This window comes from Equus asinus, chromosome 2, assembly GCF_041296235.1.
Source record: "Equus asinus isolate D_3611 breed Donkey chromosome 2, EquAss-T2T_v2, whole genome shotgun sequence".
Taxonomy (NCBI): domain Eukaryota; kingdom Metazoa; phylum Chordata; class Mammalia; order Perissodactyla; family Equidae; genus Equus; species Equus asinus.
The window spans coordinates 122168289-122180606 of NC_091791.1; the positions used below are offsets into that span (position 1 = coordinate 122168289).

Here is a 12318-nt window from a genome sequence, read left to right on the forward strand (position 1 = left end):
GATGGCATAAAAAAGACAGGCAGGGTCCGGACCCTCTCTGCTGTACACAGGGTCACTAGGAGTCAGAATCCACTTGACAGCACCAACACCACAAATGGAACTGTATCCTTTTATGTTTGAAATTCTTATATTGAGCACCCTACTGTATTTCTCTATACCAAAAAATGTATGATTATACATTGAAATTTTAAAACTTCTTTCATGTCCTGTAATTGTAAAGCACTAAGTGTTAAAAAGTATTTCTTCTGGATTGGGTAATTATTACATTGATATTAGTACATAATTGATCAAAATATAAACATTCAATAAACAGTAAACATGAAAAGTAAATTTTATTGCAAACGTCATCTCCTAATTCAATGAACAGGGCAGGGTTTTTCCCCCAGTCAGTCCACATATTTACGGATGAATGATTACAGGGTCATATAAATAAAACAGGGATTACCAGCAATTCTATTCTTTTTTTTTTGTTTAAGGTTGTAAGCACTGAAGGACCTTTTCTCATCAGAAATGGGAAGGTGGGAGGAGTTTTCGTAGAGCGATGTCCTCATTTCTTTGAACTCCTTCTCAGTGCTGCTAAACACTCAGGCCAGGCTGGTGGTCCCTCAGAGCATGGAGAGAGGGAAGGCGACGGTGAGAGCAGCCAGGGAGCTTCTCAGAGGTAACAATCACATTCCATTGCTTAATCCAGGTGGTGGTACACACAGATGTGTTGTACTGTTTTTCACTATACTCCAGACATATTTCATAAATAATCTTTTATATATTCTTGGTACTTAATTTTAAAATAAGAGAGAAGAAACAGCATCAAAAATATATGAGCAGGGGGCCAGCCGGGTGGCGCAGCGGTTAAGTTCGCACATTCTGCTTCAGCGGCCCAGGTTCACCGGTTCGGATCCCGGGTGAGAATATGCACCGCTTGGCAAGCTATGCCGTGGCAGGCATCCCACATATAAAGTAGAGGAAGACGGGCACGGATGTTACCTCAGGGCCAGTCTTCCTCAGCAAAAAGAGGAAGATTGGCAGCAAATGTTAGCTCAGGGCTAATCTTCCTCAAAAAAAAAAAAAATACAAGCAGGTATGCAGTATTTATCTCTCAATCAAGCTAAGAAAGGCTTATGTAGTTTCTTTTTAATGGGATGGCTTATTTTGTTCCCTGGCCTACAACGCACTACTAACACTTGCCAGACAGCTCAGGATTTCAGATTTCTTGGTAGGTTTTATTTAGGACAGACATCGTATCTTCCCTCAAGACCTACTACATGGACACTTGATCAGTATGCATTAATTTCCCACTCACAGGCAAGGCTAGTCATTCAGTAACTAACATCTATCAAGACCTTAGGATGTGTCAGGTGTTATCCTAAACACTAGGAATACAGCAGTAAACAAAGTCCCTGCCTTCATGGAGTTTAGATCTTAATGGAGTAAGAGACAATAAACAGACAGGTAAACATATCTATCAATGGTGATAAGTGACACAGAGAGAAGTAAAGCAGGTACAGGGAGGCACGGAGGGTTAGGGGCAGGTGAGATGGTGCCATCTTGAATAAAGTGGTTAGTGGAGACCTCACTGATGATGTGCCATTTAATCAGGAGGAAATGGTGGAGCAGATAGCAGGGAGAGGGTGTTCCAGTAGTGGAAACTACATGTGCCAAAGCCCTGGGACAGAAACGTGGCCTAGTGTGTGACAAGAACAGCAAGGAGACCAGGCAGACATGGGGGGAGTCGGGGGAGCGGGGCAGGAGATGACTCATGGGGCAAGAGGCAGGTGTATCAGATGATGCAGAGCTTTATAGTCCACAATGAGGACTTGGCCACGAACTGAATGACATGCAGAGCCACGGTAAGGTTTTGACCAGCAGTGACATGGTCTGACTTAAGTTTTAAAGAGACCCTTGTGGCTGCTGTGCAAATGGCACTCAGAACAGCCACTCATTATTGCTCTCTCTTCATGTTCTGTTCTTAGCACCCATATTTGGATTAAATGATGACTCAGTTGTTGACAGTGGTCTCTGGAATCTGAGACCACAAAATAACTACTCCCTGTTTGACTGCTCTCATTCACCTGAGAGGAGGGTAATTTGTTCCCCTACAAATGTCTATACACAGCATCCTACATGCATCCTAGGCCACCACTTGCTCTACTGCACTCGAATTAGTTATATACATATCAATGCTCCCCATTAAGCTGTGAACCCCTTTAGGGCAAAGATATAAAGGCACAAGAGTCCATGGCATTCACACTTAGTTTTTATTAGCCAGAGTTCCGCCTCCTAGGAGATACACAGCTAACCGAGGACACCCAGTCACCATTTTGCTCCCCCTGGAACAGCGGATACCGCTGCTCACCTGGGGTGGGAATTTCTACAGAGCTGTTTCAGGGCCTGGTTTCCTCAGGTACAGAGAGCTCTCTCTGTGAGGGAAGGCCAGACTGAGGGCCCCCTTCTTCTCCACACCAGATAGGATACACATAAGCCAATGACTCATGCATCACAGAGCAGAGGGAAAGCCCCAAGTTGTCCCCCGGAGGCCTGTGCACTAGGGGTTCCTCCTACCAACCAGGCCTGGACTGCTGCCCACCTGCCCTCCCACAGTGGCCAATCCCTCACCTGACTGTAAACTTTTTTCCTTCAGTGTTACATAATGCAACTGGGTGCCTTCTCATTACCGGGCTCTGTGAGCTCTGGCTGCTGCAGTACAAGGATTAAGAATCTAAGTAGAGGGCGAGGTGAGAGCATGTCACCCCGTGCTCTCCTCCAAGCAGCTCTGCCTCCACCCTGGGTTGCACCCCCCAACCCAGCAGGAGCCTGTGACCTAGGAGAGCCACTCCATCCTGGGGTGTGAGCGGCCCTGGAGACCCAGGCCTCGACTAGGAGTGGACTGCCCTGCTGACGGGTCGTTTTTCTGTGAAGAAGCTTTTCAGTAGCAGCACCTGGCTAAAGCTGACCACAAACAGGGCGACTGTCTCACCAATAGACCAGTAAGAGACTCGGTTATTCAGGTCTTCGGCACGGGCCCGGTCCTGGGCCTCCCGGAGCCGGTAATGCGTCTGGGAGTCAATCACCGTCTTTAGAGCCTCATGAATGGTCACACAGGCAGACTCCATCTGGGCAGGAAGAGAAAAGCAGTCACGGTGCTAAGCCTGAGATAAGAAGAGTGGAATCCAGCGCGCAGCGAATGCTATCATCAACATTCTAGGCAACTTCTACTAAATGCTAACTATGTGTCTGTGCTAAGGGTTTTATTTAACCTTCATAATAAGTCTAAGTGAGCCTCACAGAGGTTAACTAACTTGCCCAGAGTCACACAGTTAGTAGATGGCAGACTCAGGATTTGAATTCAACTCTCTACGTCCTGAGCCTAGGCTTTCAAATACTGCCCTGTGTTCTTATTTAATACTCACAATACCCCTGAGAGACAGCGATCATTACTCCCATTGGTAAGGAGGGCTGACTGTTTACTCTGTATGTTGATGAGGAAACTGAGGCTCAAAGAGGTTATGTGACTTGCCCAAGGTCACACAGCCAAAAAACAGCAGAGTTCGAAGTAAACCACAGTTGTGTTGGACTCTGAATCTACTGTTCATTCTAGTATATAACTATATATATAATTATATAGTATATAATTAGTATATAATATATAGTAGTATATATACCATATACTATATATAGTATATACACTATATAATATATAAACTATATAATATATACTATTATATAGTATATAATAGTATATAATAATAGTATATAATTGCTGCCTACAGTTTTATGTATACACACAAATACACAAAGGCATACATTTCTCATGTACATAAACCCATGCACACACACAAACATGTGGAAAGACATAGACGCATGTACATATAAACATTGCCAAACTCAGACCCAGTGTTGTCCAATGGAACTCTGAAAGTGTGGCCACTAGCCACTTGTGACTGTTGAACACCAGCAGTGTTGCTATAGAGCAAATGAGGAAGTGAACTTTAACTTAATTTTAATTAATTTAAATTTAAATAGCCATGTGTGGACAGTGGTTACTGTACTGAAGAGTGCAGCACTAACCTCCAAGTGCTTAGGAAGGGTCCAAGACAGGGCAAATGAACTCATGGTCAAAGCCACAGAGGAACGGAGCATGTGGTCACCTTGGAGGGCAGCCATGAAGGTAATCTGGCCTCGGTGGAGACTCAGATGCTCTGGCTTTGGTTCTGGAACAAGCACAGCCATGGATGGTCATTCCTGTCTTGCAGGTTTCCCTGGGCTCTGCCACCAGTCATTTGATAAATATTTGCTGAGCTCCTATTCTGTGACGTGTCCAACCGGGGCTCTGGGGCTACAAGGGTAAATAATACAGAGTCCCAGCCTGGGGATGCTCAGAGCCTGCATATGGGAGAGAGGGAGGAACTTAAATAGCAAGAGGGAAGACTGATGAAGGAGGCTGGGATGCAATTATAATTAACCTGCAGAGCCATGGGTGATAGAGATGACTATCTGTCCCCCAAAAATGTCACTGTTTCTCTTCCAGAGTGTTGCTAGGAGTTGACTGCCTAACCAGGACTCTACCTGCCAGCTCTCATTTCATCCGGACTGTCCACATGACTATTTTTCAGCGAGATATGAGTGGAAGTGATGTGTGCTACTTCTGGGCCAGGACTTTTAAGAAGCAGTTGGGGCTTTCTCATTCTCTCCTTCTTTTAGTGGCTAGAAGCAGAGGACTCTGCAGTACTAAGGGATAGTAGAAAGATGACAAGAAAGAAAGAGCCTGGATTCCTGAGTCACTCAGTCCATGGAAGAAAGCTCTCCACCCCTACCCCTACTCTCTAGATTATTATTTGAGTGAGAAAAAACTTCTATTGTGTTAAGCCATTGATATTTAGGGTTTATTTGTTACAGCAGCTTGTGTTACCTTAACTAATACACCATACAAAGTAGGACTTTGGTCTTTCTGATGTAGACACATCATATAAGCAGAGAGGTGCATGCAATAGGTACTTTGAAAGTGGTGCTGTGTGAAAGACTGGATGGGAAGGCAGGAACACCAGAGGAGAGTATTGCAGGGATCTGGTTAAAGAATGGAGAGGAAGATCAGAAGGAGAACACAGTGTCCTTTAGGACTGGATGTGGAAAGAGGACAAAGCCAACACTGAGACTTCAGACTGGGAGCTGGGTGGATGGTGCCTCTGCTTCTCAGCCAAGATGGGGATAGAGAAGAGGAACAGGTTAGGGGGTTTCAGCCCGGCCTGTCACCATTAATGTCCACTCACCTGGGTGAGAGCTGTGACTCTGTTCCCCATGTCTGGGAGAATAGGGGGTTCATCGCCCACTTGAAAGTCAAAGTAGATGGTCTTGTGAGAGAAGGTGGAAAACTCATTACTGAAGCAGAACTGATACACGCCCTTGACCTCAGCCCGGTGCGTGAAGCTGTCATACTGCTTCTTGGTTTCCCTGTAGATGGTGTTTCCCAAGGGGTCCTCCACGTAGCAGTCAACATCATAGTGACCTCCAGTGATAACCTGACAACCACAAAAGACACCCTCAGTCTGCTGCTACCAGAGGGGCAGCCGCCACTTACTAAATGCCAACGAGGCACTGTGACTAGACTTTACAAATATTTTTGTCTTTTAATCTTCACAACCTTCTAAAGCAGGTGTTATGATGCTCCCCATTTTACAGAGGATGAAATTGAGGCTGAGAGACCTTAGGTAAATTGGCCATGATCACACTGCTTGAAAGTGACAGGGCTACAATTTGTATCCATGTCTGCCTGAATCCAAAGGTTTTGCTCTGCAAGAGTGCAATGAGCCTAATCCTTCCCATTGTCCAGAAGAGGAAACTGAGGCTCCGAGATTAAGTAAATTGCTGAACGGGTCTAGTAAATGTTAGTATTATTACTGGTGGAATGCAAGGAGAAGGCGAATGTAGACGGTAGGGTTCACAGAATCAGCTAGTTGCTGAGGTGGGAGTCCTCAGAAGTCATTTAGTTCAAACTCTCTTTGTAAACACAGAAAGGCAGGACCTACGAGGGCAAAGGCACACAGGTGTCAATGCTGTAACCAAGGGCCATCAGAGGACACAACCAACCATCTCCATCTGCTCCCAAACTTTACAATTTCCTTTTTGGGGCTGGCCCCGTGGCCGAGTGGTTAAGTTCGCGCGCTCCACTGCAGGCACCCCAGTGTTTCATTGGTTCAAATCCTGGGCGCCGACATGGCACTGCTCATCAAACCACGCTGAGGCAGCGTCCCACATGCCACAACTAGAAGGACCCACAACAAAGAATATACAACTATGTACTGGGGGGCTTTGGGGAGAAAAAGGAAAAAAAAAATAAAATCTTTAAAATTTCCTTTTTGTCTAGATAAAATTTGCTTCATGATTCATGAACTCTCTGATGCTGGAGGTGTTTACACCCGGCCCAGCAGTGACCAGAAGACCTCTCAGGCCCCTCCAGCCTCACAATGATCACTTTTTGGTGACTGTACCTAGGTTGCGTCTGTTAACCCAGACACAGTGTGGACACTGTCCACAGAGATATGAAAAGTGCCCAAGTCAGCGACTCGGAGACCATCACATATGACACTGTCCCCAAGCTCAAGCCCTTTCAGTCACTTTGACAAGAGAGGGCCCATCAGATGGCCTGCCCTTACTCCTGCTGCCCATGCCACCTCCTCTCTGGAATGCCTGCCAGCACGCATCTGCAGGCAAATTGTTGTCTGGGTGTGATTCCCACTCAGCCCCCCAAACCTAGATCTGCTCACTAAACCTTAGGGGCAAATCCCTCTCCCAGGACCTGCTCCACACAAACTGTGAGCCTAGAGATCTGTCAAAGGAGCCGGCAGCGCAAGAACTGGGAGCTTTGCTGAACCATACGGCAACAGCTGAATCTGGCAGCCACACCACCACTGCTTGTAAATATTGCCAGGGCTCAAAGGCTGTGCTGAGACCTGCCTTCCAAAGCGCCCATTCTCACCACTTCTGCGCTCACCCCGCCTCGGACTTTAAACGCCGGAGAGACGGTTAAAATAAAACTATGAACCCACTTCCTCTCGCTGCCATTTTTCAATACACCCCGGGACAAAGTAGTCCAAGAGACTTGGGGCAGACTGCCTGAGTCCACTGACGAGAGCTGGCATTCCTTAGCGTCAAGGGGCCTGCAGGAAGTCATTCGGGCCAACTCCACAGGATCCAGGACCCGCCCCCGGGCATCCCCATCCCCGGTACACAACTCCGGCGCTACCTCCCTGGCCAACCGGGCCCGTCTCTGAGTGGGCTCTTATCAAAACGTTCCTCCACACAGGGATGTCAACTCGTCTCCCGTCATTCCCACCCGCTGCAGCCTCTTTGATTAATTCCAGCCACTCGGGTCAGGGGCGCACCAGTGCCCAGGAGAGACCTGGAAGGGGGAGAGAGAGGAGGCGCTGCCTGGCGCCCGGGCCTCACCTGGTAATCCAGGGAGAATTTCACGCCCTGCTCCACGTCCTCGTGGAAACACTGCTTGGCGCTGTCGGGCAGCTCGAAGGTGAGCTCTGCGCCCCGCGTTCGCTCGGCCCGGAGCAGGAGAAGCAGCAGCAGCAGCAGAAGCAGCGCGGCGGTGGAGCGCGGAGCCGCGCTGTCCATGATGTTCCCGGTCGAGCGCCACGGACCGCGGCTGGGGCGGCGGCTGCAGGACCTGGCAGGCTGCGCTAGAGCAGACGTGGCGCGAGGCGCGCGCTGCGCTTCCGGGAGGGCGGGCGACTCAGTGCGCAACCGCACGCTGCAGGGTGGGCCCGGGACCGAGGCCCAAGCGCGCCGCGGCATCCCGGGCCCTTTCCGCAGGCTGCTCGTGCGCGCCGGCTGGGCTGGAAAGCGGGACACGACCCCTCCGCGGCCTGCCCGGTTCTGCGGGTGATCTCCGCCGAGGCGAGGGGGTTTCCCCAGCGCGTCGGTATCCAGAATGGCGCCCTCCCAACAACCCCGACAGACGTTTTTCTGTCCCGCCCCCCCCCCCCACCGGGATCACAGGGTTGAGCATCCCCCAGGTCCCCACTGGCTGCAGCAGCACAAGCATGCAGCAGCACAAGCATGGGTTAGGCGGAGGGAAGGTTTGCTGTTACAGGCTCGGCTTTCGACTGGTTCTGTAACTTAAGTCTCACGCTTCTCTCCTTATCTAGAAATGGGTGGTAGACACAGTAGTTAGGAAGGCTACAGGAAAGAGATTATGAGAACGCTGGGAACCCAATGAACACTCCTTTCCTCATTCCCTCGCCTTCAAGTTGAAAAGGTGAGCTGTGGGTGGCAGGTGGTGGTGGTGAGAGTAAGTAAAACCTGGTAATTCCATAGTCTCTGGGGGAAGCAGACAAGCTCACACACAGATGCTCTCAGGAAGATGCGAATACAAGTCTCTCGCTCAGCGATTTCAGGTGTGTTTTGGCTGTCAGGACAAGTGGAAGATTCTTCTGGGATATAATCTTTTTTTTTCTCTTTGATTTCTCAAAAGCGCTGAAAGCAGATAAATTGATTTGCTGTCTTTTTTTTTTTTAAGGTATGCTTTTTGGTGAGGAAGATTGGCACTGAGCTAACATCTGTTGCCTGTCTTTTTCTTTTTTTCTCCCCAGAGCCCCAGTGCATAGTTGTATATCCTGGTTGTATGTCCTTCTAGTTCGTCTGTGTGGAACACTGCCACAGCATGGCTTGATGAACCGTGTGTAGGTCTCTCCCCAGGACCTGAACTGGTGAACCCGGCGCAGAAGCAGAGGTGACAAACTTCACCACCACGCCCCCAAGCAGGCCCTTGATTTACGCTTATCTATTACCTTTGCTCTAAGAAGATATTTTGTATAATCATTACTGTGGGTTTTATATTCCCTATGATTAGATAAAACAAAGAGAAAAAACACTGGTTGTGGTCTTGCTACTCAGTAAAGAATTTTTTCAGGAGAGTGTTATTATATGCAGTATATCTTAATTTCAGCAAAGCGTTTTACTGCCCATGTAGGTCTCCTTATGGATAAGACTGAAGTGTACTGCCACTGGGCACATTTGACCATGGACCAATGTGCTAATGTATGTGAAAGCAATCTGTAGCCTGTGAAATAACATACATGCATAATGTAGTTATTAGTAATATTTACTGGCTCTGTACCATATTTGTACCTTGAGGCTCTTTCCATGGCTCTGTCTATTAAACATTATTTTCAATAACTGATAGCACGTAAGTAATAATCATCTAATCTGGATGCAACAAGTGGAGAAACATGACAGAGGTTAGAGCAGGAGTACCTTGGCCAGCTGGAACACTGGGCTAAGACCAACAAAAAGAAATTTTGCTGGGTTAAATGTGAAGTCCTCCATTTAAGTTCCAGGAAAATACCTGCATACGCTCAGGGGTGGGAAGGCTGACTTGGCAGGAGCTGGAATCAGAGCATGTGAAGACTGATAATCAACTGTTAACTGAATATAAGACAATAGATATGGGTGAACTGAAAAAGGAACCCTGACTTGGACTGGGTTAATAAAAGAGCAGCATTATTGAAAGTAACTGTCACCCTGAACAGACAATGATCAGATCGCATTTATTGTACTATTTTGGGAGGGACATTAATAAATTAGAAGGAATATTCACAGGGAGGTAATTAGAAGAGACCCAGTATAATAAATTGGCGGGAAGGCTTTTCAAACAAGGTAAAGTCAAAGGAAACAGGATTTAACCTGGAAGAGTAAAAACTAAGGATGGAGAGAGTGTTAGCTTTAAAAGTTTACATGACAGCAATCATAACACCTTCCATTTATAGGCATACCTCAGAGATATTACAGGTTCGGTTCCAGACAACCACAACAAAGTGAATTCACAAGAAAGTGAGTCACACAAATTTTTTGGTTTCCCAGTGAATATAAACATTATGTTTTGGGGTCAGCCCCAGCGTGCAGCTCAGGTTCGATTCCCAGGCAACTCTGTTAGCAGCCATGCTGTCCTGGCAGGCCACATACTACAAAACGGAGGAAGATTGGCATGGATATTATTAGCTCTAAGTGAAACTTCCTCAGCAAAAAAAAAAAAAAAAAAAAATTATATTTACACTGTACTGTAGACTATTGTGTGCAATAATGTTATGTCTAAAAACAATGTACATACCTTTATTAACAAATACTTTGTTGCTAAATATGCTAACCATCATCTGAGCCTTCAGCAAGTTGTAATCTTTTTTGCAGGTGGAGGGCCTTGCCTCCGTGTTGAGGCATGCTACAAAGACTCTTCCTTTCATGAATGACTTCTTTGTAGCATGCAATGCTATTTGATAGCATTTTACCCACAGTAGAACTTCTTTTAAAATTGGAGTCAATCTTCTCAAATCCTGCCACTACTTTATCAACTAAGCTTATGTAATATTCTAAATACTTTGTTGTCATTTCAACAGTCTTCACAGAATCTTCACCAGGAGTAGACTCCATCTCAAGAAACCACTTCCTTTGCTCATCCATAAGAGGCAATTCCTCATCCGTTAAAGTTTTATCATGAGATGGCAGCAATTCAGTCACATCTTCAGGGTCCACTTCTAATTCTAGTTCTCTTGCTTTTGCCACTGCATCTGCACCTACTTCCTCCACTGAAGGCTTGAACCCCTCAAAGTCATCCATTAGGGTTGGAATCAACTTCTTCCAAACTCCTGTTAATGTTGCTATTTTGGCCTCTTTACATGAATCACAAATGCTCTTCATGGTGTCTAGAATGGTGAATCCTTTCCAGAAGGTTTTCAATTTACTTTGCCCAGATCCATCAGAAGGATCACTATCTATGGTAGCTATAGCCTTACAAGATGTATTTCTTAAATAATAAAACTTGAAAGTCAAAATGACTCCTTGATGCATGGGCTGCAGAATGGATGTTGTGTTCGCAGGCATGAAAACAACATTAATCTCCTTGTACGTCTCCGTCAGAGCTCTTGGATGACCAAGCACATTGTCAATGAGCCATAATATCCTGAAAGGAATCTTTTTTTTTTTTTATGAGCAGCGGGTCTCAACAGTGGGCTTAAAATATTAAGTAAAGCATGTTTAAGTAGATACGCTGTCATCCAGGCTTTGTTGTTCCATTTATGGAGTACAGGCAGAATAGATTTAGCATAATTCTTAAGAGCCCTAGGACTTGTGGAATGATAAATGAGCATTGGCTTCACCTTAAAGTCACCAGCTGCCTTAGTCCCTAACAAGAGAGCCAGACTGTCCTTTGAAGCTTTGAAACCAGACATTGGCTTCTCCTCTCTAGCTATGAAAGTCCTAGATGGCATCTTCTTCCAATATAAGGCTGTTTCATCTACATTGAAAATCTGCTGTTCAGTGTGGCCCCCTTCATGAATTATCTTAGCTAGAGCTTCTGGAGAACTTGCTGCAGCTTCTATCAGCACTTGCTGCTTCCCCTCGCACTTCTATGATATGGAGTTGGCTTCTTTCCTTAAACCTCATGAGTCAACCGCTGCTAGCTTCAGACTTTTCTCTGCAGCCTCCTCACCTCTGTCAGCCTTCACAGAATTGAGGAGAGTTGGGGCCTTGCTCTGGATTGGGCTTTGGCTTAAGGGAATGTTGTGGCTGGTTTCATCTCCTATCCAGACCACTAAAACTTTCTCTATATCAGCAATAAGGCTGTTTTGCTTTCTGATCATTCATGTGTCAGAGTAGCACTTTTAATTTCCTTCAAGAAATTTTCCTTTGCATTTGCAACTTTACTAACTGTTTGGCACAAGAGGCCTGCCTTTCAGCCTATCTCAGCTTTCAACATGCCTTCCTTATGAAGCTTAATCATTTCTAGCTTTTTTTTTTTTTTCTTGGCTGAGGAAGATTAGCCCTGAGCTAACAGCTGTGCCAATCTTCCTCCACTTTGTCTGGGGGTCACTGCCACAGCATGGCCAATGAGTGGTGTAGGTCTGCGCCCAGGGTCCAAACCTGCAAACCTGGGCCATTGAAGTGGAGTGCACCGAACTTAACCACTACACCATGGGGCTGGCACCTCTAGCTTTTGATTTAAAGTGAGAGATGTGTGACTCTTCCTTTCACTTGAACACTTAGAGGCCATTGTAGGGTTATTAACTGGCCTAATTTTAGTATTGTTGTGTCTCGGAATAGGGAGGCTGAGGCGAGGGAAAGAGATGGGAAACAGCCAGTCAGTGGAGCAGTCAGAACACACACAAAAGTTTTTGATTAAGTTTGCCATCTGGCCACAGTTCGTGGCATCCCAGATTAATTACAATAATAACATCAAAGATCACTGATCATAGATCACCAAAACAAATGTAATAATAATGAAAAAGTTTGAAATATTGTGAGAATTACCAAAATGTCACAGAG

At 46.2% G+C, this 12318-nt stretch overlaps 1 protein-coding gene and 1 long non-coding RNA gene across 4 annotated transcripts; one reads left to right on the forward strand and one right to left on the reverse strand.

Annotated features, from left to right (window-relative positions):
• Positions 1-308: 308 nt before the first annotated feature.
• On the reverse strand, positions 309-8110 carry TMED3 (transmembrane p24 trafficking protein 3). Its single transcript, XM_014856404.3, has 3 exons — positions 7441-8110; positions 5265-5513; positions 309-3110 (listed from the first exon to the last, which is right to left on the reverse strand). The coding sequence occupies exons 1-3, from the start codon at positions 7795-7797 to the stop codon at positions 2874-2876; spliced, it is 843 nt and encodes a 280-aa protein (XP_014711890.1). The 5' UTR covers positions 7798-8110; the 3' UTR covers positions 309-2873.
• On the forward strand, positions 7765-9509 carry LOC139044570 (uncharacterized). Of its 3 annotated transcripts, none has more exons than XR_011501622.1 (3): positions 7765-7899; positions 8151-8260; positions 8595-9509. It is a non-coding gene; the product is annotated as an uncharacterized lncRNA (long non-coding RNA). The 3 variants fall into 3 exon arrangements; XR_011501621.1 differs by having other exon boundaries at positions 7785-7920; positions 8595-9175; XR_011501623.1 differs by having other exon boundaries at positions 7795-7924; positions 8595-9182.
• Positions 9510-12318: the final 2809 nt, after the last annotated feature.

Excerpts from the sequence above, each read along its gene's own strand:
- TMED3 (XM_014856404.3), bottom strand. The coding sequence starts at position 7,797 with ATGCCGCGGCGCGCTTGGGCCTCGGTCCCGGGCCCACCCTGCAGCGTG. Across the intron at positions 5,514-7,440 it reads AATTCTCCCTGGATTACCAG|GTTATCACTGGAGGTCACTA; the intron begins GTGAGGCCCGGG and ends TGTGGTTGTCAG. Across the intron at positions 3,111-5,264 it reads GAGTCACAGCTCTCACCCAG|ATGGAGTCTGCCTGTGTGAC; the intron begins GTGAGTGGACAT and ends CTTCCTGCCCAG.